The sequence below is a fragment of the Arvicola amphibius genome, chromosome 8 (assembly GCF_903992535.2).
Source record: "Arvicola amphibius chromosome 8, mArvAmp1.2, whole genome shotgun sequence".
Taxonomy (NCBI): Eukaryota; Metazoa; Chordata; class Mammalia; order Rodentia; family Cricetidae; genus Arvicola; species Arvicola amphibius.
This window is the reverse complement of record NC_052054.1, coordinates 109,148,828-109,175,682: the sequence shown is the minus strand read 5'-3', so window position 1 is coordinate 109,175,682 and position 26,855 is coordinate 109,148,828. Positions and strand designations below refer to the sequence as shown.

Genomic DNA, 26,855 nt, shown 5'->3' with positions numbered 1-26,855 from the left:
TTCCCCACTTTGATTCCAGCCCCTGCACTGAGCTTGGAGTTCCATGTTATGGTTTTGTCAAGGGCTACGCTGTACCTCTCTCAACACCTGAGACATGATGACTTATTTAACATGTTACTCAAAGTCTATGCATGTTTTTTGACAGACTGCAGGCATGCCTTTTCCAGGCTAGTGTCATAAGAGAAACAGATTCTTTGATCTCTTTTCCATTTTATAGAGAAAGAAGGCAAGAGAGACAGCAGATCATTGTACTTTGAGTGGTCTTTATTCAGCCTTGTATATAGGAGTGTTTAAGCATCTACTACACTTTATTCATAATAAATGTCATGAGAACCCACCAGAGGGCAGGTTGATGTGGAACTATACTGCGGCTGCAGATGGAGTGGAGACAGGAGCTGCTCTTTCCCTTATTTTCTTAATGACTGATTGTCCTTATGGTCAATCTCAGTATTCATGCACCTTCCAGAGCCCTTCTAACCCTGACGAGCATGGGGTCTTCCCTCTCCCAAGTCTTGTAGTAGAGTTGTAAGCAAAGAAATGTTTCTGTTTCATATTGTTAGGCTAAGCTCAAAACTGGGAGGAAATGCTATATTTGCATTACTTTGCATTCAACTGCAAAAAAAAATTTCAAAAAAAAATCACACCTTAGACAAAAAAAAAAACAAATAAAAGCTTTAAATTAAAAATAACAGATAGTCCAGTCATGTAAATGATCACGTGCCTCAGTGCTTCTGGGATAACCAAAACATGAAGAGTTTGTTGAAACTTGGAGTATGTGGATTGGTTTCATTAGTTTATTCTCCCCATATCCTTAAAAGAACCCATATTAGACTATAAGGAACCATCTTCAACAAAAAAAGTAATAGAAAATCCATGATACGAGTGTGTGAGGTCACTGCCGAACACAGACAACTGCTACAAAGCCAGAAACACCGCTGAAGTCTTCTGATCACCTTCTTTACAGCATATTACAGGCACCATAGACTAAAGGCTGTGGACGCACAGTAGACTACAACTTAGCATCCACCAGCTTTATTTTCTTTATCACCCTGGGTGCTCTGCCCACGACTTTTCTCCAGTCACCGCCTCACCCTCACTTCCATAGTCATGCATTTCCTCTCGAGGGTACCACAGGGGGAGGGGGCTAGAGAGATGGCTCAGAGGTTAAGAGCACTTGCCCGTCCTTGTTAAAGGACATGGGTTCAGTTCCTAGCATGCACATAATGGCTCACAAACCAATGTAACTCCAGTTCCAGGGGATCTGATGCCCTCTTATGGCCCTCAGGGCACCCAGACACCACACACACAACACACACACACACCACCACACGGAGCACATACATACATGTAGGCAAATCACTCATACAATAAGATAAAATACATGTCATTTCTTGATTTTAAGAAAAACAGAGATGGGGAGGGGGGAGATTGTTTTCAATCCCTACTATATCTTTGATCCAGGAATGTCTTTCTGGGGTCGTCTCTCACGTCTCTTGTTATGTTTATCCCTCCTGGATGCAGTATCATGGCTGTGGGGAAGATTTATTCAGGAGACCTGAGCAGGAGTATAGCTTCTCTGTGTCTAACAATTCCAAGCACACATCACTACCCCTGACGTTTCACTTTTCTCTGCTCTACTGAATTATCTATAAATAAATAATGTCACTATAAAGGTTTCACCAATAATGAGTGTGGCTTACGTCTGCATGACAGCGTAGATCTTATATCATGCCTTTTGGCTCCATGTTTAACTAAACGTATCTTTTAAAGAACTGAGCTACGGCAGGTGTATTTTGACTTTCAAATAAAGCAATGAGAGAGTGGGAGATGGCTCGGTCAGTATGAAGCGTGCCAAGATCTGCAATACCAGCATTCAGGAGGCTGAGACCATGCAGATCCCTGGAATTTGGTAATCAGCTACTCCAGACAATTTTTGATCTCTAAGTTCACTGAGACAGAATTTTCCTTAAAATAAGACACAGAAGCATGCATGTGCATGTGCACACATGTGTGTGCATGAACACACATACACACACACACAACCACACCAAATCAAAATAAGACAACAAAGATTAGTAATAGTGTAGTGATTTTTCCTAGTTCAACACCTACAAAGAAGACCTACAGTTTTGTTCATTTCAGCCCTCTTTTCTAAAAGGCAAAATAAATTATGAATGTTTAAACATTTTCAAAGAAAGTGCCTACATTGTGACGCTAACCACACACTATAAACCCAACCGAGCTCTCTTCTTTGCAAGGTGTCAAAGGAGACAAGGGAGCCCCAGGCTTGCCTGGCCTCCCTGGCAGGAAGGGGGACCATGGGAGATGTTGGACCTCAAGGACCCCCAGGCATCAGTGGACTCCCAGGACCACCAGGTCTACCTGGGGCAATTGTCCCTGGCCCAAAAGGAAACAAAGGTCTTCCTGGCCCAAGAGGAAGTCCAGGTATGAAAGTCACATTTGACATCAGAGGCGTTCTTCTCGCATACCCTCAGAGCTTCTTGTCTCGTTCCATTTCTTCAGTCTTCTCCTACCCCTGACTCTCACAACTCACTCTCCAGAATCCCTTACTGGCAACTCTAATGTGCTTTTGTGAATCCAGGTAAGCCAGGTCCCCCTGGGCTCCAGGACTTATCATAAAAGGCATAAAAGGTGACAAAGGATTTCTGGGCCTACCTGGCCCCAAAGGTCTACCTGGAATGTAGGCGACATGGGCCCACAAGGTCACCCGGTGCAGTGTGCAATGTTATTAGTACACTTGTGACTTACTGTTGTTATACTACAGCCATATTGTAGATCTCAGTGCTGGTCATACCTGCTCACTCTTTATGACCTATTAACTCTGGTGAAACTGTTGTGCATGATCAGCTGCACCGGAATACCATATATTCACACTTATAACACATCTGTGTGGTGCTGTGATGACCACATCTGTGTGGTACTGTGATGACACATCTGTGCAGTGCAGTGATGACACATCTGTGCTGTGATGACACATCTGTGCGGTGCTATGATGACACATCTGTGTGCTGTGGTGATGACACATCTGCTGTAGTGATGTGCAGTGACGCATCCAAGGTCCCACAGAGGCAGGAAATCAAACAATTTTAGGTCTGCGAAGATTCCACCTCTACAAGGCCTTAGCTCATGGATTACGGGGCATAAACCTCTGACACTTGCCTAATTTAAACTCTGAGCTATGCAGTGTGGAAAAATTAAACACCTGATGGTTGACAGTTGCCCCCAGATGGTCCATTTTTGATGGTACCATATTCATAGCTTCCAAATAACCTTTGCTAGCCTATAAATATGTCTATTTCTCCCTCACCCCATAGCACCAATGTTGAATGTAATTTCCATGTCTTCCTATTATTTTCTACCTGCTTCTGGAAGATTCATAATAACTTCTTCTGTGTCTAACTGGGCAACAATTCCAAGCACCACATCACTACCCCATTTTGCTTTTTCTCTGCCTACTGAATTATCTACAATAAATAATGTCCCTATAAAGTGCACCAAATAATAACTGTGGCTTATGTCTGCATGAACACTTGAGATCTTATATCATACCTTTTGTCTATATGCTAGCTAAATTTTTTTAAAGAACTGAGCTATGACAGGTATATTTTTACTTTTCACATAAAACGATGATGAAAGAGGCGATGAGAATGTTCATTGATAATCAAGCCTTTCTTCTACCCTGAATATACCCCAGCTCAACAGTAAGATCCTTAAAATGAAGCCAGCAGTAGAAAAACCATGGAGTAAAGAAGAGCTAAGTCCCCCAGTGAGTGGCTAAGAGAAAGAAGTGTCTCACTGGCCCCAAACATTACCATTTTAGGAATTCAACCTAAGATCCCGTGGCCACTCAGCTGACTCATGGCCACACTGGTAATTACACAGAGCTTAGAGTCAGCTGGTCTTCATAAGACATTTCTTCAAACCTTCTACAATGTTGTTGTAGAAATAATCTTCCTTCCCAGTGAGAAGTCATTCCACATACTTATAAATTAATAAAGGAAAAGGCTTTTTACTAGCTCTGTGTTCAGCCCTAGCTAATGCCAAAAGAAGCTTGTCTCCAGTAGAAGGTTTACTACATTTAGTATACACCTTAAGCTATGGCATTCCCCATAAGCTATCATCTATCCCACTCCCAAAAACAAAGCAAAGAAAAAAAACCTCTTCAGTCATGGCTCCAGATTACACTTTGAACAACTTACACAGAGACCAGAGGACTATAAATCTAGCCATGTAGGCAAATGGGAGATTTCTTATAACAAAGATATTGCTAGAATTATTCAAGATGCCAGTGCTGTACTTTTTCAGATAGTGCTACCCAGGTTACATCTTGGCAGCGGACAGAATTATGCATTTTCTCAAGGAGAAGAACCAGGGACTTATGGACTTGGACGCCATGCTGCCCCCTCCCATTGAGCATTCTGTTAGAGACATATCTTTGGTGAAAAGCCTAATGACTGGTCCAATCTTGTTGAACATCTTACATCCTAGATCATCAATCTTATCTCTACAGGCCTGGTTAGCAACTTCTCTTTGGTTGTAGTTTGGAGACAGCATCCCTTCAGCCAAATTCTACCCTTATGTGATAAATGTCTCCTAAGCAAATCTACTAGTAAATCCTTCATGACATCAATTCTATTACTTGAGTTTCTCCTATTCCAGTGTTTCTTCCATAGTTTCCTTGTCTAGTTTTGTGCCATTGGTGTTTGAGATGCAAGTGTAGAACTTTTACATTTACCTCCAATGATGCCATCCTGTTCTCTGGCCGACTCTTGGGCTTCCAGCCCAAGACCTCTCATTTCTGAGTCTCTACCTCAACCTCTACCACCTCTCCTGAATTCTCTTAGTGGCCCAATCAGTACGCCCATTTCTGTTTTCCTTGGTCTCTTGGAAAGAGGTGTTGGATAGGCAGCTGTGGTTCAATACTCATTATGGAGTGTCTGCCCTGTACCAGTCAAGACATCCTAACGTGAAAGAGACAGACACTGAGACATGTCATTTTCACACTGCACGCTAAGTAGAAAGGTGGGGAGCTGAAGGAATACAGGAAGGACACGTCATTTCCTCTGTGGAATGTGCTCAGGGCCTGAGTCTGAAAAGATGCACACCAGTTATCCAGGAGGATAAGAAAAGCAAGGATGAAGGCTGAAAGGCCTAAAGACACTGTGCGTGTGTGTGGGAGGGGTACAAACTGAAGGCAGGGGTTGACTTGAACCAGAGACCAGAGGACTGCAAAGAGGCAGGTCATGAAGGTCTCGTTTACTAGACTAAGACACAATACATCACAGCTGGAGAGATGGCTCAGTAGCTAAGAACTGTTGTTCTTCCAGGGAACCTGGGTTCAGTTTCCAACACCCACATCACACAGCTCATAACCACCTTGTCTTAGAGTTTTATTGCTGTAAAGAGAGACCATGATCATGACAACTCTTCGAAAGGAAAACATTTAATTGGGGTTGACTTACAGTTTCAGAGGTTAAGTTCACTATCATCATGGCAAGAAGCATAGTGGCTTGCAGGTAGACATGGTCCTGGAGAAGGAGCTAAGAGTTCTACATCTTGACCCAAAGGCAGCAGGAGACTGCCCCACTAGGCCTAGCTTGAGCATATATGAGACCTCAAAGGCTGCCTCTGCAGTTACACATTTTCTCCAACAAGGCCGCACCTGCTCCAACACGGCCATACCTCCTAATGGTGCCACTCCCTATGGCCCAAGCATTCAAACACATGAGTCTATGTAAGCCGTCCCTATTCAAACCACCACACACCTATAATAACTCCAGCTCCAGGTTATCCAACACTTCTAGTTTCTGACAACACCTGTATTCACACACACAAACACACACACACACACATAGTTTAAACCTAAAAGAATCATATATCACGTCTTCATTGAAGAGTATGTGTCAAGTTTCTTCTACAAGTTAGAGTTAATCCTTTAAACAACTTGCTTTTTGTTTTGGTCTTTCACTAAGCTTAAAACCTATCCTGGTTGCCCTCTGTAGCAGCCACTGTGACCACAAAGATACAGTGGAGAGAACACATAAAAACACAGGCTCTCTATGACCCAACCCTAGCAGGGGAATATGGAGGTTCTGGGGCATGGCTACTAATAGGAACCATGCTAAACTCTTTTAATCTCTCTTTTGTTATTTGGTTTCTAGAATCTATTTTTTGAGATATTGTCCACCTCCATCCAATCTGTAGATGTCACTCATGTACCCTCTGATGATCTTAAAGGTCTCATTATTGATCTGATGATCACATCTAAAGTTCTCCCAGGGACACTGGCAGATAGAAAGTCCACTCTGTAAAGAGGACTTGTCTTGATTCTTTGGATGCTCTCAAGGTCATTTCCAAAGGGAAAATGATTCTGCTTGAGGGACGTCCTGATAAGCCCTTTTAACAACTCCCTCTTTGCACAAAATGACCTCCATTGCCACCCAAGGGCTGACCCTGGTGTCTGACTCTCCGTAGCTACTTCTCACTAAAGAGAACAGGCAGTTGCCAGAAGCCCAGTCCCTGATCACGGGGTTCCCTTTCCTCTCTCTCTTCTTTTAACCTCACACCACCCCATGCCAGCAAATAGACTAAAGTCTTTTTCTTCTGGAGGCAGCTGACGCTAAGGCAACCTTTGTTATTCCTGGCACTTTTTTCAGGATTTTAGGTTCATTGTTTCCAATAGCATTCTGTCTCAATTCCTAGGAATGGCGTGTGTAGAACTAAAGTATTTCTCTTTTCAGAAGCCCCGCCCCCCTTTCTCAGGGCTGTCCTTGAGTGTCTCTTACTCCCACAACAATGTGAGCCTCTTCCTACTCAGCAGGCTCAACCTCTTCCCCCACCCCCCTTCCCACTCCCATCTCTAGACAGTTTTCTTCTCTGCCACCCTCATCAGGAGGAATTTAGAACTCTGCCAGTTTAGCAGAACGACACTTGGGTTCAACAATGGCTCGCATGGTCTTTGCAAAAATCACAGGTTTGTTCTTCCTGAAACCACCTGAAATACAGGGCAGTTCCATTTAAATGCATTCAAAGCTAAAACAGTGTACACTAACACTGGATGGCAAGTTTGTTCTTCGTGTTTTGAGTGCATGAGTGTGTGAGTATGTGTTTGTGTGTGTGTGTGTGTGTGTGTGAAGAGAGAGAGAGAGAGAGAGAGAGAGAGAGAGAGAGAGAGAGTTGTTTCAAATAGTCCTAAGAAGAGCTCTAGAGAGTATAAGAGCTATAGGTAGGCAGAATACTGAAATGACAGGTAAAAGTGGTATCTGTTAATTTCACCTTATTTTTAGCCAATATAAAGTTATACCTTTTGCTTAAAAAATAATCTGTCATGAGTACTGATTTTAAAACTTTGTGGTTCTGCTCCTTCCCCTTGCTCAAATATAGGGAGCACCAGGTACCCCAGGTCTTCCAGGTCTCAGAGGTGATCCAGGATTCCCTGGATTTCCAGGAATAAAAGGTACCATTTTGACACTATTGCTCTTACAAATACAGTCACTGCTACTCAGATCACATCTGTAAATCTGCACATCGTGTGGTCATAAGAGACAGTGAGGAGTAGTACAAACAGGACCCTGGGGTGAGGATCTACAAACGGGATTTCAGTGTGAGCACTCCACTAGCATCTGAACCCACAGGGCTGAGATTAAAAAAAAAGCTACAGCATAATAATGGAAACTATGAGAAATTTAGAGACAACTGAAAGTGTTGCCTTTGGGAGTTTTCAAATGTATTGGGATGAGGGGCGGCATAGTACATCAATACTCACAGCGTTATTTTTAAGTTTTTGGCTCTCTTCAATCCATTTCATAATTTAGAAAGCTGAACACATCTAAAACAGCAGCCACCAGACCATTAGTGGGGGTCAAGTGAATTTTTATGTAGATTTGTGTTTAATGGGATGTAGTTATTTGTAGTGATAGGGACTGAACCCAAAGCTTCATCAGGACTCAACTGAAACCCAAGCCATTATAATCTTACTGTGGTATGCCAGGTATAGTAGAGTATGCTTGTAATTTTAGCACTTGGGGGCAGTAGCAAGAGGATCCCTAGGAATTCAAGGCCAGCCTGCTCTATATTGTGAAGTTCAGGCCTTCCAGAGTTATGCAGTGAAATTTGGTTCCAGGAGTGGGGGTAGGGGGTGTCTATAACATAATGCAAATTTTAAAAATTTGCTTCATTGTTTAACTGTCTACTTCCCTAGTATGACTTTCGTAAGGGCAGGGATCTCTTATCACAGCCTGTAGAAATACTAAATAACAATTGGATCCAACATGAACATGGCCAAGTTTCCATGCAGGAGAACTGTTTCTAGGTTCAAAGGAGGACCAGGTGGGCTTTAAAACATCTTTTTAGAGTTTCTTCAGATTCCAGAGTTTTAAGGAGCAGTTAGCTGATGATAAATCTTTATGAGTGTTGGTGAGGTGCCCCACTGGATGTGGGTCAGTTGAATATGGCAGGCCTTCCTGAGCAAAGTGAACATCATCTTCGTAAGTTTCAGAATAAAAACACGGACAGTGGAAAAGCATATAAAGGCTCCACTAAAGCAAAGCATCTTTCAATGCTTTTAAGTATTTAGAGGCAAGCAGGAGGAGATTCCTACAGCCAACCCTGTGATATCTCCCACGGGACACAATCAACTTTCAGAATCAACCCCCTGAATTGGATCTACTATGAGATTCCACTTCTTTATTTAGAACAAAAGTTCCATCACCAAAGTATTTAGGTTGCTTCTCATAGTCATAAGTAAACATTCATACTTTCTTTCCTTTCTCAGAGTAAATGGACAATTTCTAAAGTAGTTGCCTGGTAACTTTTGGTGCAGAAATAATTATTTTGTTTGTTTTTTGTTTTCTCTGTTTTGCTTTCTTGAGAGAGCACTGAACTTGCAGTCAGTCCCTCCTGCTTTTGTCTCTCGAGTGCTGGGACTAAAGACCTGCACCCTAAGTCCAACCAAACTATATTTCACCTACTGGTATCATATTTGATATTAAAGTATCTTAAGTAGATGTGAGGCTGTTGTTTTGAGACAGGGTCTCTCTATGTAGTATTGACTGTTGTGCAACTTTCTATGTAGACCAGGCTAGCCTCAAACTCACAGAGACCTACCTGCCTCAGCTTCCTGGATGCTGGGATTAAAGGCTACATGCCCAGTCCATGCCTATGCACTTTTAATAGTCTTTGAAGGAGTATTTCTCCAAATGGATGGCTATTTCTTGGTCACCTTTTATCATCTGTACCAAAGATTATGGATAGAAGTGAAATGTTAACCACTTTGCTACAGAATTAAATTTACATGAGAAGTCCTGACATAATGAACTCTGGGCTATCTGTACAGCTGAAACAAGACAAGAAAGTGGGTAACATAGAAAACCAAACGTAAAAGATCATCAGGAGGTCTTAACATGGGTTCAATAGGACCTTATAACTTACCCCAATAGCCCATTGGTTCCTGGACTCAAAAAGTGAACTCTCAGGAACACTTACTTCCCTGTGACTACTAAAATATAAGGTTTTTTCCCCCTTTGTTTCTTTCTTCCTCTTCCTCCTTCTTAGGAGAGAAGGGTAATCCAGGATTTCTTGGATCAATTGGACATCCAGGACCCACTGGGCCGAAAGGACCACCTGGTAATTATATTTATTTCTCTAGTGTTGTTGTCTCTATAGAAACAATAGTTTTATGAAGCCATCTTCTCATTGTGTTTATGTCAATAGGTGAACGTGGAAAACCTGGTACACGTAAGATCATCTCCCTTCCAGGAAGCCCAGGGCCACCCGGTCCACCTGGACAGCCAGGAATGAAAGGAGATCCTGGGTCACTGGGACCACCTGGAATCCCAGGTGTGAGACTAGCATCAGTGACCTGGAGCCTTAGCAACGGGTGAAGGAAGAAAATCTGTGAAGCATTTGGGGAGCAGACAAGAGAACTTGATAGAAAACACCAAACACTGCAATGTTTTGGACAATCATTTTAGGACTGGGCTCATTTACCCTTGATCAGCAGAAAAAAAAGAGTTTAGACCCTTATACAAGCCTCTGGACATGGTACAAAGTAGGGAAAAAAATTCCTTAAAAGGCTGTTTTGTTTTTATTAGGAGAAAGGTATTGTATCTGTCTCTGGCAAATGCCCAGCTCTAGGGTTCAGGTTTTAAGTGAATGCCTAACTACACCCATGTTCTGTATATGTGGACGCATCTAATAATTTGTGTAACGTGAGGGAAGCCAGGCCTGCCTGTTTGGGTTTCTGCCCCACCCAGTACCCCACAGCTTGCAAGCCCCAAAGAAATAACACAGAGATCTCTATAAGTTATAGAGCTGATTGGCCCATTAGCTCTAACCTCTCACTAGCTAACTCTCACATCTTAATTAACTCATATTTTTAATCTATGTTAGCCATGTGGCTCAGTACCTTTTTTCAGTGGGGCAGACCACATCCTGCTGCTTCAGTGATCTGGGCAGGAGTGGGGGAATCAACTTCCTCCTTCCCAGAATTCTCCTGTTCTCATTACATCATTTCTACTTCCTGTCTGGTTTTCCCACCTTTACCTCCTGCCTGGCCAATCAGCGTTTATTTAAAACATGATTGACAGAATATAGACAATTCTCCCCGCACCAAATTTGTATAGCCAAGGGTTAAGAAAAAAATGACTTCAAAGTCTTTCCAGAATACCAGTATTTTGAAATTGAACCTAACCCCTCACATATTCTTAGCATATTGGAATAGACTTTTGAACAGGACTTTTGTTTTCTAAGTTTGTCTGACTCACATGAGAGATAAGAAAGGTATTATTGGTTTGATCCCTCCATGGGCATTGTGATTTCTGGAACAAAACAACACAAGGCAGCACACATTTTCAATTATTCATGGTTTCTTTTTTTTAATTTATTTTATTTATTAATTATGTATACAGTATTCTATCTGTGTGTATGCCTGCAGGCCAGAAGAGGGCACCAAACCTCATTTCAGATGGTTGTCAGCCACCATGTGGTTGCTGGGAATTGAACTCAGGACCTTTGGAAGAGCAGGCAATGCTCTTAACCGCTGAGCCATCTCTCCAGCCCCCCTATTCATGGTTTCTTAAGGCATTCTTGGGAAGTCAGTGAGCACACTGACATGTTTGCTCAGGACTAGAGGCCTTCCTGGGGTGTCAACCACGGCAGGCGATACTGCAAAAGTCCCATGCTTCCTCGGACGGGTGGCAGCCTGACCTCTTATTCTAATAGGACAGCATGTCATACAACACTGCCTTTTGCCTAGGGCCCTGTGGACCAAAAGGTAAACCAGGCAAGGATGGAAACCCAGGATCTCCAGGAGCAGCTGGTGGAAGGGGCAACAAAGGCTCTAAAGGCCAGCAAGGTAAACATGCAGCTTGCATCCCTTCCGGAAGCAGGGTTGTGTCAGGGTTCAGAGGAGACTTATTTATACGTGTGAGTGACCATGTGACTGTAAGAAAGAGCGAGTATTCTGGGGCTTCTGGTGAGTGCTATTGTTCAGATTAGAACAAAGGCAGGGTGCCATCTGCTCATTAGGAAGGAAGAAGAGTCACAAATGGCTGGAGTACACCATCCACTCTGCCCTGGGCAGATGTACTCTTCCTTTCAGTCAAGGCGTAAATCTTTGGCTGCGAACAAAGAGAACGGAGGAGGCACTAGTCAGTGTCCTATTTTCAGAAAGGCAAATTGTTCCTTAATTACCTACAGGTGTTCCGCTGGCTAATCGTTTCTTACAGGAGCTGTGGGACCTGAACCAGCAGGGGCTCTTCAGTGACAGGATCCGAAGTGGGAGGGCCAGGAGATCAGAAGATAAGAAGATAGGAAAGTTTGGGATCGGGAGGTCTTGCATAAGCTATGTCTTACGCCAGGCAAGCCAGTTAAGAAGTACAGCACCTGATGTACCATTTCCAGGGGAGAAAGGGAACTGTGTGGGTGGAAAGGTATCATTATATCAGGAGGACTAGAGGGAAGCTAATTGACCTATGTCACTCAAGGAGAACACAGGATACCTGAAAGGCATCAGGGATTGAGCAGAGGGCGGCCTTGGGACTGATAGTCATAGCACCTTAGCGTGGAAAAAAATGGAGTTCTCAGGATCCTAAGCCACAGCTCCCCCAAGGTCCTCACCCCAGATCATTATGGCTCTGCCAGGTATATCCTGGGTTTTAAAGAAAGAACTGTGTTCCTTTTCCATAGGTCAGGGTCTCAGGGAAAAGCACTCAAGGTCCTGGCCCCGGCCCCAGGCTATTACTGACTCTGTCAAGTGTGTGTTTCTGGTTTAGAGAAGGAGCCACGTTCCTTGGCTTGGTCTGGTTCTCAACAAGTACATCATGCTAAGTTGTAAACAACATAAATGCTTGTTTGTTTGTTTGTTTTATAAATGCTACCTTGGCATGAATAGAACAACCTTGATTCCTTATTTAGGAAATTCACCTCTTAACTATACTATTTTGAATGCAAGTAGTTACTCAGGTGTATATTCTGTAAAAAAAAAAAAAAAGCCTCTTAAATATAATGTTCTACTTAGAATATAAGCTATGTATCTAAGTCTACCTTCTGCAAAAGTTTCAAAGTACCCCTCTGGAAAATACTGAAATATCTAACTGCCTAAGATTACTGACTTTGTTAATGAAAGCATAACTTCTATGTATGATTTCCTAGCTAGACTAGGCACTTCAATTCAAATATGATAATGTAATACTAATTGTAATATTAACTGGGGGTTACTTTTGATCTAGTGTTGCTAGGAATCTACATTAAAGGACACCATTTGACTTCATTCATAATGTGCTTTTGTAAATGGTTCTATTAATTTATGCACTCTAATTACCAAAGTTGTGTTTTATGAGGTAACAGTAAGCATAGGATACTTCAAATCAAATTGTGCTGGGAATTGATTAGCAAATAGTTTAAAACTATAGAGGCCTCATAGGAATGATACAAGGATTAAAGCTTAGATTTATAGAGATGCAGTATAGTCTTGGGCAGTGCATAGGAGCATGAAATCTTTTTTTGTTGAGGGGCATGATTTGAGATAGGGTTCTCTATATGTGGCTCTGGTTGTCCTGGAACTTGCTTTGTATACCAGGCTGGTCTCGAACTCACAGAGCTCCGCCTGCCTCTGCCTCCTGCGTGATAGGATTAAAGTGTGTGCCACCACTGGCTGGCTGCATGAGCCTGAAATCTTACCTCCAATTTCTGCCCTGCTCAGCTAATCATTTCACAGTTGCCATGGAGACACTAGAAAGCATCTTCTGCTTAAGGTCCATATTTTAGTTAGCTTTGCATCACTGTGATGAACATCCTCAAAAGAGGCAACTTAAGGGAGAAAGGTTTGTCACCAATAGGAAAGACACAGCAAGTGAGAACACCTTGTGACAGCAGAAGCAGCTCTCACCTCTTCGTGGGTCAGCAGGCAAATAAAACTAGATTTACTAGCAGGTAAAATCATCAGGCCCCACCTCCTAAAGATCCATAGCCTTTAAAATAGTGCAACAAGCCAAGGAAGGGCTGAGCATTCAAACATAAGCCTCTGAGCTGATGGAATCACTTCAGATTCAAACCACAACAGGACCAATCATCACCTTCTGTGAATAAGAGCAGAGGTCAGGGAACGTAAAGAATGTGTCTGCCTCCTATGTATTGTTCACAAGGCCATTGTGAACTTGTGAGGCTCCCAGAAGGAGATGGAGGGACAAGAAGATGGGGAGAGAGGGTAACTCACTGGGTCTGATCTAGGAAGTAGCAAAAGTAAACCAGCCTCCTCCAGCTGCAGAGGAAGGGCGAAGCATAAACACTGCTTGGTTTGCCACTCTTCCGGGTAACCAAGAGCCCTGTTACAGTAGGAGCAAGTCTGCTTGCCTTGCTAATGGATCAGACACTTTCTGAAAGTTTGCACCTCTAGAAAGAACTTTCAAAGTTTTACATCATTTTTTTTCTGGATTTACCAAAAACTTTGTAATTTTTATTATCTACTTGAACAGCCTTACACGTTGTAGGTATTTTATTTGATTCTGTGCTCTCCCCCCGCCACCATACACACACATTGTCAGGCAAGCCATTCACTCATTCATTCATACATACAAAATGTACACAAGAATAACCAACTCCAATGCAGGACGCTATGCCAGACATCGCACGGGAATTCAAAGTTTAAAGAAGATCTCATCTCAAAAAAACTCAAGATACATACAAGTACCTATGACAAGATGCATCTTGTGATAAACTAATCTTTAATATTATTTTTCCATTGTATCCATTATGTTTGTGTCATTGAACAAAACACCTGTTATAACTAATGTAGAGGAGGAAATAATAATAATAGTAGTAGAGAAATAATAATAATGTAGAGGGGGAAAGATTTACTTTGGCATTTGGATTCGGAGGGCTCAGTCCATGGTTGTTTGGCTCTACATGGTGGAGGAGCGTTGCTCACTGCATGGAAGACAGAAAACAGGGAAAGCCTTACAGAAAGGACCAGGGCAAGATCCAGTATCCAAGAACAAACCTCCACTTCCTACCCTCACCAACTCCCAATAAAATCATCATCTATGAATCCATCAGAACATCAATCCATTCATTAGGACAGAACCCTCATGATGTAATCGTTTCTAAAAACTCCTCCACAGACACACCCAGGTATGTCTTACTAAGCTCCTTAGTGGTTCTTAACCCTCTTGATAATTAAAATAAACCACCTTAGCCATTTTATAACCCCTGTTCTTTCTAAGATCCCTTTTCACATTAGAGGCTTACCAGCCACATAAACTCATTTAAATTGCTACTTTGGAAAACAAGTTTGAGAGTCTGGTCATGTTGCAACATGTATAATTTGTTTTTCAAAGGGCCACCTGGATTGGACGGATTGCCAGGCTTTAAGGGAAAACCTGGAGAGAGGGGAACACCTGCCTCTGGGACAAGAATGCAAGGATTTGTCTTCACCCGACACAGTCAAACCACAGCCATTCCTTCGTGTCCTGAGGGAACGCAGCCGCTCTACAGTGGCTTTTCTCTTCTTTTTGTGCAAGGAAATGAACGTGCGCAAGGACAAGACCTTGGTAAGGTTCCAGTTTCCAGTCTGGGATGCAGACTGTAGAATATTGATCGGATGGGAGCTTTCTCTGACGGTCACTGTAAACTGTTAGCATCTTCTGGGGCATTTGAGGGAACAATTGTGACCCAAGTTTTACTTTTCACCCTGATGTGTAAACTGCTAAAAGGAACCTACCTAGGTTGGTCAATGCCAACAATTTTTGCCTTGACCATCTGTCTTTTGTTACTCCTCAAATTAATATTTTCTAAAGCTTTCTCTGGTTATTAGCTACTATGAATACCTGAAAATACGTGTAGCAAAGACATTGTCCCAGCTGAACAACATCAGGCTCCAAGTTCTATCCAAGCTGTAGAAAGCATCCTTGATACGGGAATGTTTGTTTACCCATTTGGGGCTTTGACTTTCATCATTCCTAAAGCTTTTCAGTACCACATTTTGCAAATAATTCTTTTCTACTTTTTTCATTTTCTTTCTTTCTCTTTCTTTCTTTCTTTCTTTCTCTCTCTCTCTTTCTTTCTTTCTTTCTTTCTCTTTCTTTCTTCTTCCTCTTCCTCCTCTTCTTCTTTTCTTCTTCTTTTGGTCCAGGCTTGTCACTAGTTATGCAATAACCCATGTCTAAATAATGATACTCATAATGACCTTAATTCAGGAAGTGATACTCAGCTTCATGTTTTATTAGGCACTCTGGGCAGCTGCCTGCAGCGATTCACCACAATGCCATTCTTATTCTGTAACATCAACAATGTATGCCATTTTGCATCACGGAATGACTATTCATACTGGCTGTCGACACCAGCTCTGATGCCAATGGACATGGCTCCAATTACGGGCAGAGCTCTCGAGCCCTATATTAGCAGGTAAAAACCCAACCCCTTCATTCTGCAAGAGGACCTAGTGGATAGCTTACGTGCAAGGGCTGCAGGGTAGGAAGTGGCCGTCATACTGTTGGTCTCACTTTCCAGGTGTGTGGTCTGTGAAGGTCCTGCCATGGCCATAGCCGTTCACAGCCAAACGACAGCTGTCCCTCCATGTCCCCGTGGCTGGGTTTCTCTCTGGAAAGGGTTTTCCTTCGTTATGGTAAGAAGAAAAAAAAAACTGTAGCACATTTGAAGTAATCATTATTACCAATAGAGTCTTGTATAGAAAATGTGATCCCCTCCCTGTTAATACGGGTAATATGCCGTAGATGCTTGACAATCTGAAAACACACTTCAAAGGGCTGGGCAATCAACTCCGCAGGTAGTGTTTATCTAGCGTGCCCAAAGTCCTTGGTTCCATTCCTCAGCAGTCCAGAGAACTGAGCAATCCCAGCATTCAGGAGGTAGGTACAGGAGGATTGAAAGTTCAAGGTTATCCTTGACTACGTAAAGAAGTTTGAGGTCAGGTTGGGCTACAAAAACAAAAAATAAAAAAAAAAACAGTCTCAATAAATAAAAGCATTAACAACAAAAGAGTAACAACTTTGATGGTGTTGAAAAGTCATGAAGCACTGGAAAATAAGAGATAGCAAGACGGCTCAGTGTGGGAAGGCACATTGGAATAAATCCCTAAGACTTCTATGGTAGAAAGAGAATAAGCTTCCCCAAGCTGACCTCTTGCTGACATTTGCTGTGGCATGCATGTACACACACGCACGCACACACGCACACACACACACACACACACACCAAATATAATTTATAACTTTAAACAGACATCTCAGATTCCCCACAAACCCCTAATTGTAGCATTTAAGTGAGAAATGGCTACTCTTTAATGGAAATAGAATGCCTGTGTATTCATTTTTGTGATGGTTTCTTTACCTACATTGTCTGTAATGCTTTGATCACTGGGGGAGTACTTCTTAGCGTCTGTGGATTCGGAAGTAAAAATCGAGCTGTTTTCTTAAGGTATCATGATTATGAAGGGACAACATGTGCTTTGTACTGTGCCCCTCTGATGCTCCTATGACACTAAGGATGGGGAGAAGTCTCTTTAGAAAAGCCCTGACATTAGTGCTAAACTCAGGGCATGGACCAACCCTCCAGAGTGCTAATGGCTGTGTATGCCTCACTACTCCCATTCCGCACAGCCTTGTTAGGACAGAGCATTCTCCCTTCTTCCCTCACAGCTGTCAGACCGATCAGTAATTAACTTAAAAATTATATTGAGCACCCAACATGAGTCCCAACTTCTGGGCGGTAAGGACAGCAGGGACCATGTTCTTCTCATGGAGTTTATATCCCACTGGTAAAGACAGACAACAGACTGAGAAATAGAGAAAACAATAGTGGTCATGGGTCTAGGTGCTGATGCATCTGCTGAAAGACATGGCAAGAGAGCTCATAGCTCTCTTTCCTTGGGAAGACTGTATCTCTTTCTAGAGCATGCCCAGAGTGTAAATAAATCTGGATAAAACAGAAGAAATTTCTGTTTTCTGGTGTTTTTCTTTTTCCATACCTGTTGCTTTATATTACTGCTCCCTACCCACCCAAAACTGTGGAAAATTGCATTTGAACTACAACGGGTAATGGTTTACACTGGGGTCTTTTCGTTGTGATAGTTCACAAGTGCCGGCTCCGAGGGAGCAGGGCAAGCGCTCGCATCACCCGGCTCCTGCCTGGAGGAGTTCCGAGCCAGTCCATTTATAGAATGCCATGGACGAGGAACATGTAACTACTACTCAAACTCCTACAGCTTCTGGCTGGCTTCATTAAGCCAAGAAAGAATGTTCAGGTAATGTGCAAAGTCAGCCTTAATCTGATGACTTGACTGTGGAATGTTCAAGGCTGCCTGTATCTGCCTTTTATTTTACCTGCATATGGATGTACTTGCATTACCTCTCTCACTCCTGCCAATAAAATCCTGTCTATCTTCACAGTCCCAGGTTATAATTATTTTGAAGTCAGCAAGTAGATTCTATTTCTCACTGTGTCAGTAAAGACCAAGTGTACACTTGGTCTTGTCACCATTAAGCATATTCAACACAGTATGGATTTATAGTAAATTACTGAATAAAAACACTAGCTGATCCTAAAGTACTATATGAGAAGACTCATGAGTATTTAAATGGGAAGGAATAGTCTTCAAAAAGTGACCTGTAGGTTTGCAGGAAAGTCTGTGTTCTGTGAATTCTGATGAAACATAACTAAAATATAAAATATTGATATTATATTTATATATGCAAACATAAATTTATCTTTTCCAAAATTCTGTTCTATAAAGGGAGATGTTTCTGAAATAAGACTAAAATAAGCTGCATTTATTAATGAAACTCAAAGCAAACTGAGTATCCCCTTTGATCCACAAAATCAATGAGTTCTTTCATTTATGTTTATTTCAGAAAGCCTATTCCATCAACTGTCAAAGCTGGAGATTTAGAAAAAATCATAAGCCGCTGTCAGGTGTGCATGAAGAAAAGACACTGAAGAAATCAAAGAAAATAGAACCTCTTTTTTTTTCCTTCTTGAATAGCAAAGTCGTGGCTCAGTGCATGGGTTTTCCTTAGGTCTTTGTCCTCTAACCTTGCAGTGTTGTTCAGTGACGATCTGGTGGCGGCACGTTTCACCACACCAGAAAGCGTTCCATTCAAGCTAGTCCGTGGTATGGGTCTGTAAACCTGTGTGGTTTCAAAGTCCCCTCTAGGAAGGCAACAGCTTCCCACAAAATATCACTGAAATCACACTCTGCTTGTACACAAAGCACTGACAAAATGATGTCTCTGTGGAGCCTGAACTGAAAGCTAAGGGAGAGTTGGTCCAGGGGATGTTCAGTGTGTTCCTTGTCCCACTTTGACCTAAGGAATGTGGTTTCTTCCCACCTCCTTTCTGAGACCTTAGACTTCAGCTAGAGAAGGAAATGGTGTTATACAGTATAAAACACATCATGACAAGAACTGGATAGTCAGACCTGTTGAGATGTATAATGCCCAAGAACACACATAGATGAGGTTCATGATGTTTCAGGACTCATTTAAATATGTCCAAAGCTAGGACCAAAGGAAACTTCTTGAAGGGAATCATAATAGGCTCGGATATAAAGTATGGGCTTTTTTTTTTTCTGTTTTGTTGACGATGTCTATTTGCTATTTTACTATGGCCATAGATTGAAAGGGGATAAAATGTTTACCCTTAGGGGGTTAATTTTTACTAGAATGTTATACACATACACTGAAATATTTCTCTTGTTCTCAATGTTCTCACAAGTAACAAGGAAACAATTTACTAAATGTGCACTTTATCCCCATTCCTATAAATACTGGCCTTAAAGAATTTCACTAGTAGTTCAATAAGCCAGGGAAGAATGAGAGGCATTTGCTGGTATAACAGACTCCAAACATTTTCTTTGATCGAAATAGTTCATAACACAATTTTACAGATTTGTTCCTTTGTTACTTTTCTAACTTATCCTTTGGAAAACTTTACACACACACACACACACACACACACACGTTTTTATGTTATATATTCTCACCAACCATGTGGAGCGAGAGACCACTGGGTGTAAACCTTACTGTTTGTCTTAAAACTTGCTTTTAAGTATATTGATACATTCCCAAGTTTACTTAATTCAGCCCAACAAGTATTTTCTTCAGTACTAACCTATGTCCTATATACTGAGCTTGGTCTCAGGGGAAGGTAGTCAGACAGGTTTGCTTCTGATCCAATCATGAGAAGGCAACTTATTCTTTGTGTAAAGACAAATGCAAGACCTTCCCTACACACACACACACACACACACACGCGCGCGCGTGCCAAAACCAACCAACCAATCTCATACAATCTCATATATAGGTGTAGCTCTCCCCTCCTTATTGTTTTGTTCTTTTCTTTTATCACGATTTCCAATAGTTCATTACAATTCAGAAGGCCTGAGAAAAAGTTTAAAAGTAACAACTATAAGGCCGGTGCAGAGCTCTTGTTGCTCTGGCAGAAGCCCCTGGTTCAGTAACCTGTACTGGGTGATTCACAGTGACCTATAACTCCAGTTCCAGGGGATCTGATACCTACTGCTGGCCCCTCTGTGTGCATACATGTGTATACACACACACACACACACACACACACACACAGAGTCACATACCAATGTGCGCAAAATTTTAAAATTAAAAAAATAAGATCTATGCTAAAGAAGTTCATGATCTTTAACTTCTTGTAGTCACCCCAGAAACAAAAGCTTGAAAACTATTAAGAAAACAGGAACATTTCATAAGTCAAATAGTTGTAGTATTTGATGATTCATGGAGGCCAGGCATCATGAGGTGAAGCTTACATTTCTTGATCCACGAAGGTGGAGCTGATGGTGCTGATACTTATGTTCAGGCGGGTGCTGGAATCTCAACTACTCTGTATTGGAAAATGTGACCCAAGGACATAGACAAGGGTTGATATTCTCTATAACTAACGTGACAGGTGCCAAGACATATTTACACCTGAACTAAGACGTGCAACATCTCATTTCAATTATATATTTCACCTAACTTTCCTATTCAAAAACCACCCACTGTCCGTTCTAGCTGTAAAAAGGAACTAGCCTTGACCAGTATGGCCCCTGAGTAGTCGTAGCAGCAGCACCCAGGAGCTTGTTATCAATGCAATTCCAGAATATTCCAAACCTACGAAATTAGAAACTGTAGTTGGAGACCAGAAGTCTCTTTCATTTTGTTGAGAGGCATTTCATCATATAGACCAGGCTGCCCTCCCCTCATCACAATTTTTCTATCTCAGCCTCCCAGAATTTTGTTTTAAAAGTTTTCCCCCATGATTCTGGTGCACTCTGCTCACTAGGCAAATATCCAAGAAACTGGCCCCAACCCCTTCACCATTGCCTTTTTTAAAAACCCACAGGTGTTTGAGTTTCAGGGAAATCCATTTTACTACCAGACTGGTGCTGATGTCAAATGGCTGCCTTCCATTTGCCCCCAGACCTCTTTTTCCTCTGGTCCTCTTATCAGTATTTGACTTCTGGGGGAAAGACAGGCAACACTGAACACGTAAATCCCAATGAAGCCATATCAACAGTTATTCAGCCACGCTTCTCAGGGCGAGCATTAAAATACAGTCCATAGACATTACTTCTCAAATGTCTATGAGTAAATTATGAAGTTAAAATTTAACTTCCTCTTGCTGAAGAAATGGCTCAGTGGGTAAGAATACTGGCTGCTCCACAGAGGACCAGAGTACAGTTCCCAACACCCAGGTCAGGCAGCGCACACCTGCCTGTAACTCCAGCTCAAAGAGATCCAACTGGTCTCCAAGGACACCCATACCTAGGTGGCATTCTCTTGTACAGGCACAGACACTAACATATAAATAAATCTTTTAAAATGTTTAACTTGATTAACAAAACGTTTGTTTTAAATTTGGTGCTTCAACTTCAGAATTTCACAGTGTGCTAGAACAACCAACTTGTCAACTGCTTGTTTTTGCAAGATAAACATTATTATTTATAAAAGTATTAAAAATGTTTAAATTTGAATTTTATTGTTAATTTCACAAGGATTTTTCTATACTTCAAATGTAATTTACTACCACTAAACTTAATTTAATATGTTCTGTATAACAAAGTTAAACTTATTTAAAATATATTGATTATTTTATGTTGTTATATCCTGAAAAAAATATGATATGTTACAATGTACTAATATTTCTGTAAATATAACTAAAGTTCTATCATTTTGACAAAATAAAATTGAAAGGAAAACTGTATCAGGTTTTCGTTCTTTTAATGGAAATAAATTTGTTTTGTTTTATAAAAATAATAGCCACTGTAAAAACAATAAACAACTTTGAAGTTAAAAATATTAAATCTGCTACTGTTTAATATTCATTCTCACCCAAAATAACCATCAAATTAAGACAGTAGATGATAACTATAGTATTTTGAATCTTGATGGCTAAAAAAAAATCTTGTTATACTGAAAAGTGTATCTGAAGAAAGAATATCTGAAGTGAAAAAAGAAAACATTTTTGGATATAAAACCCTATTAAATTTAAGTCCTATTGGGAAGCGTAAATAGTAATGGCTAGAAGTCATTCAACAGGATGAAACTAAATGGATCATATTCTTTGGATTTATATACTATAAGGCTGTAGTCATAAACAGAAATGTCCACATCAGTGAGAGAAGAAAAGGAAGACCCAGCATGAATCTACAACACAGTAAAGAACAGATTCTCCATATGAATAGGGAGAAAAATGCTCTCCATACCACACACCCCTGCCCTCCCTCTCACCCCCTTTTTGAAGACTGTACTACACCATTAGGTTAGGTGACATGCTGTCAAACAGTCTTGTTTAATAGACTCAGATGATGCCAGAGATAAATGATAAATCAGGGTTACAGGAGAAGACTTGGGTTTCGTAAGTTGATTATGGATCTTTATTTTTTTTTAAATAGTTACTTCAGAAGACTTTTTGTTGAAAAGAAGGGGGGCTATAGACAAAAAAAATCAATCTGTAACATTGAAGAAGTATAGGGACTAATAAACAGTAGGACCTTCATTTTTAAATGTCTTGATCACACATGATCTACCCAGCTTAACCCCGACTTACCCTAAAGGCACTGACTTGGAATGACAGATACTACTACTTAATCTATACATGAAAAAAGATTGTCACTGTAAAGTAGCAGGACACAGCACCCACAATAGACCACTTTGCAATAAAGATTATTTTGAGAAAAAGGAATTAAAAAGTGTAAAATAAAACTTGCACATGTAAGCTAACTTCCTTGTACCAGGAGGAAGTCGTTCTTATAGCCACAGTCATATAGACAAGGTGAGAAAAACAAACAACCTAGTTTAACTCCCATCTTCCTAATCACTTATCTAATACCCTGGGCCAAATCCCTTTAGGCCAAATTCCTGGCCCCCCAAAATGTTGTCTCACATTTTTACAATGTACTACAATGGCCAGTTTCTGATAGAAATTTTGGATCCCAAGTGTCTCTTTGGGCCCTCATTTCCCTATGCTCAACATACAAGCAAATATTACTAAATAAAAGTTGTATTCTTCCCTTCTGTTCAGCTACTGTTTTAAGTCAACTTAACTAGATTCTGAGTTCTTAATAGGGTAAAGGGAAATTTTACTTATCCTACACCAATATTAGGAAGGATGCAAGAGTGCAATTCAGAAAGCTTGCCAAAGTATTTTGAAAGATGATAACATTTCTGGAGTATCATCTAAAGCTTTCCTTGTTTAAGTTTTTGTTGTTTTGAGAACAGGGTACATTTGGTGGTGCTGGCAAGCCCGAAACTCCCCTCATCCTCTTACCTCTGGCTCCTAAGTGTTGTGATTATTGTTGGAATAAGCCAAAGATTGGCTTTGGAATAGCTTTATATTCAAGACTGCACCACTTGAGTAAATACTCTTCCCTTGCATAAGGGAGTGAGAGATTTATTCCAGAAACACAGCTCTATACAAATCTACATATGTTTGTCTCTTCTACAAAATGGTTTAGTGTTTGCAAGTACCCTATGTCCACAAAGACTTGAAGTTGTCTCTAGATTACATATATTTAACACAATATAGATGTGTTATACTTTATTAGTAGGGAATAACCACAAGGAAAAGAATGTGCATGTTTGATATAGATGATGTCACAGGCCTCCCACTCACTACATAGCCTAGGCTGGCCGGGAACTCCTGATCCTCTAGCTTCTACCTCCCAAGTCCCAGTACTGGGATTTCTAAAGTGAGCCAACAGGTTCAACTATGATAGGAGTGGATGGAAAAGAGAGAAATCTTTTCAGCCCTGGATGCCAGGGATGCAACACAGTGCATAAGGTAGTTAGGCTGTTAATGAAACACGTCGTTTTTCCTGATTTGGCTTCTTCTATTCATCTATGAGGGAGCTAGCCTGGTTTTTGCTTTCCAGCCTTGTTCTTCCAGAGAGGAGCCATAAATTGCCATAAATTGGGTGATTAGATTTGAAAGAGAGTTCTGACAGCTATTATTTTCAAGGGGGAAATTTAGCTTCCCCCTTTTCTCGGATTCTTAATTTGTATGTTTTAGGAAAAACCAAAATTAGAGTGTTGAGGAATTACTCCCAATATTTAGTTATATATGCAAATTCTCGGGCCTCGCACGATACGAATTTTGATTCAGGCGGTTCTTTAAAACAGGCTACTAGTTTACCTTGCAAACGCGAGGTTCTCAAAGAGCGCGATGTCTAAAAGTCCCCCAACATGAATCCAGTCTAAGAACATGAGCGGTTTAACCTGAGGAGGGAGCGCTTTGCCCACAACAAAAATGGCTCCTTAGGGACGTCTCACGAGCCTAAGCGTAACTTCCGCCCTTCCTCTGTCACATGACTAGGAACCTACTTCCGCTACGGTTCCTAGAAGGGGCCAGTCCTGGCCGTTCTCGCGTCTGTCCGGGCCCGCTGCGGCCGCTCCGCCGCTGCTTTGCCCGGGCGCCTTGGTGCGCTCGGCCAACGGCCTCTGCGAGTGCTCGCCCGAGCGCCCCGGAGCCGGTGGGCGGCGGCCCTTTCCGGGGACCCTCCAGCGGGCCCAGGGTGAGTGCTGTAGTCTCCCCAAGCGGGGTTCCGGGCCTAGCGCCACAGCCGTGACCCCCGCCTCCTCGGCCGGGCGGAGCGGCCCCGGCCTTGGCTTGTCCTTAGGTCCCTGCCCTGCTGTTATCAAGGGCCGGCTTCTTCACCCTTTCTACCTCGGCATCTTGTTCTGTGGAACAAATATCCAAATTAATGACAAAACAAACAAGCAAACAACAACAAAAAACCCCCACCTATTCGGGGTTAGGAAGCGGGAGGAAGTCTGTAAGCTTGGACCTGGGGTTTTGTTTGTTTTTGTTTTTGCGCACCTCTTCCTAGGGCCGAGGTACCTCACAGTATGACCTTGAGCCTGTCGCGGTTTTGTGTGTACGCGTTTTGTGTGTACGCGTGTAAAACCCGTGTAATTCAAGAAAGGCCTTTGGGAGGCCCTCAGCTGGCCAAAACGTTTGTCTTTGCTCGCTGGTGGCTATGCCGGCTCGCTCTTTGGGGTGCCCTCTCGGAGCTGGGTTCCGGGGCCTTTATAGCCCCCGACCTCCGTTCGCAAAAATGAGCTCTTGTCTTAATTGCAAAAACCAGAGTCTTGGCTTAGGAGCGAGGCGCATTCTCTGGGAAGAAAGAACAGCGCGCTGCCTGAATTAGTGGTGCTTTCTAATTGCAGAGGACTAAAGCTTGAGCCCAGTAGTGCTATGCCGGCTTCCGCGGGGAGACAGTGAATGAGAATGTGTGTCTACCCGCCCCCGCCCCCGCCCCCCAAACCCCGTGTGAGAAACATTCTCAGCCCCTGGGCTACTACTAATGAGATTCCCCAGAGAAAAACTAAAAAGAGAAAGTAGGACGGTTCAGTCCTAGTTAGTATTCTGAGCAGGCACTTAGATTGTTTGAGGAGGAGTGTGGGGAGCTGGATCTCTTTTTTTTTGGGGGGGGGGGTTCAAGGACTTGTGAATTGAGATAGCTTTCTCAGTGGTGTTGTCTGTGATGTTCCTAAGGATTGCTTTTTACTGAGCTGCTGCTCGGGGAGTAACTGTGTCTTGTCTCCCTTCCTGTCCGGTAGAGCTACCTCGTTTTAGGTTTTTCTGTCACTCTTTACTCTTGTGAATTTGTTGTTGTTGTTAATAGATACTGGATTGGGCTTCTTTCTGTTAATTTTTGAGTTCTTTATAAATTCTAGATCTGAGTCCCCTTTCGGAAGTCTAGCAGACAAAAATTCTGTAAACTCACTCTCCATTCTAATTTGTTTAGAAACTTTTATTTTATGCAGTGCCATTTGCCAGTTCTTGCTATTATTTCCTGGGCTCCTTGGAGTCCTTTGCAGAAAGCTGTGCCTCTGTAGCCTCAAGGTTTTTGCCTGTTCTCCTCTAGGAGGTTCAGTGTCGTCAATTCTTACATTAAAGCCTTCCATCCACTTTGACCTATATTTTGTAATAGTTTTGGTTTTGTTACATGTACTTATGCATACAGCAAGTTTATGTCCTAAGGCACTGATTAAATATTTCCTTTAAAAATAGATTTGCGTTTAAAAAAATTAAAGGCACATTAAAGAAGAAATTCAGTGTGGGACCCCAATGAATTTGGAAAATATTACTGATGTTTGGGAATGGCCAGGACACAGACTGTGACATCACTTAAGAATCTAAGGAAGATTTTTCTCAAGTTATACATCAGTCATGTAGTGACTACCGAGCAGACTCTAAATGGCAAAGCATGTGGAATTAAAACCTTAGCCCCAAATTAAGTTTATTTGGCACCAAAGGATGTTATCCAAAGTATCAAATTTAATGAGGAAGAAAAGTAATTAGATCTCATTTATTTTATTGAAACATAAAAATTAAACACTGAGGCAACAGAAAGTTAACAGAAAAGTTTTCTTTACTTTTGAAATTTAGGTCGTTTAACTTCAGAGGAAGTTAAAGTCCTTTCAGTGACACCTGTCTGTTTTTGGTTCCTGAGACTTTTCAAACTAAAGATTCCTGAGTTAGAATACCTGTCATGAGATGGAATGTGGAGAACATTGACATATGCTCCCAGGAACAAGTTACTCTCGGGAAGTCACACTGGGCCTCACCAAACTCAAGTGAGGCTTAGGAAGTCACACTAGGCCTCACCAAACTCAAGTGAGGCCAAACATAAGATTAGGTGGGACATTTCATTTTCTTGATATGCTCTGCTTTTCTGTTGTAGGACTTTTGAGGTAGTCTGTGTGATGTAAGCTGGCCTTGAACTCCTTCTGCTTCAGCCTCATGAATGCTAGGATTATTCACCACTCAGATATATAAATATATATATATATATATATGGAGAG

The 26,855-nt window shown here is 41.8% G+C and overlaps 1 protein-coding gene and 1 long non-coding RNA gene across 3 annotated transcripts in view; one reads left to right on the top strand and one right to left on the bottom strand.

Annotated features, from left to right (window-relative positions):
* The window catches only part of Col4a3 (collagen type IV alpha 3 chain), a 131,707-nt gene extending 111,934 nt beyond the window's left edge, over nt 1–19,773 (top strand). The window contains 14 exon segments of the mRNA XM_038339473.1: nt 2,259–2,311; nt 2,313–2,445; nt 2,603–2,620; nt 2,623–2,697; nt 2,700–2,731; nt 7,405–7,477; nt 9,574–9,645; nt 9,733–9,858; nt 11,276–11,374; nt 14,856–15,068; nt 15,744–15,921; nt 16,027–16,141; nt 17,607–17,779; nt 18,387–19,773. Coding sequence (XP_038195401.1) covers nt 2,259–2,311; nt 2,313–2,445; nt 2,603–2,620; nt 2,623–2,697; nt 2,700–2,731; nt 7,405–7,477; nt 9,574–9,645; nt 9,733–9,858; nt 11,276–11,374; nt 14,856–15,068; nt 15,744–15,921; nt 16,027–16,141; nt 17,607–17,779; nt 18,387–18,471 — 1,445 coding nt within the window. The 3' untranslated portion in view covers nt 18,472–19,773.
* LOC119820837 lies at nt 10,977–24,294 on the bottom strand. 2 transcript variants are annotated; one of them, XR_005286542.1, is made up of 4 exons: nt 24,181–24,294; nt 15,972–16,131; nt 14,377–14,445; nt 10,977–11,639 (listed from the first exon to the last, which is right to left on the bottom strand). It is a non-coding gene; the product is annotated as an uncharacterized LOC119820837 (long non-coding RNA). The 2 variants fall into 2 exon arrangements; XR_005286541.1 differs by lacking the exon at nt 10,977–11,639 and having other exon boundaries at nt 14,225–14,445.
* Between the last annotated feature and the right edge of the window lie 2,561 nt (nt 24,295–26,855).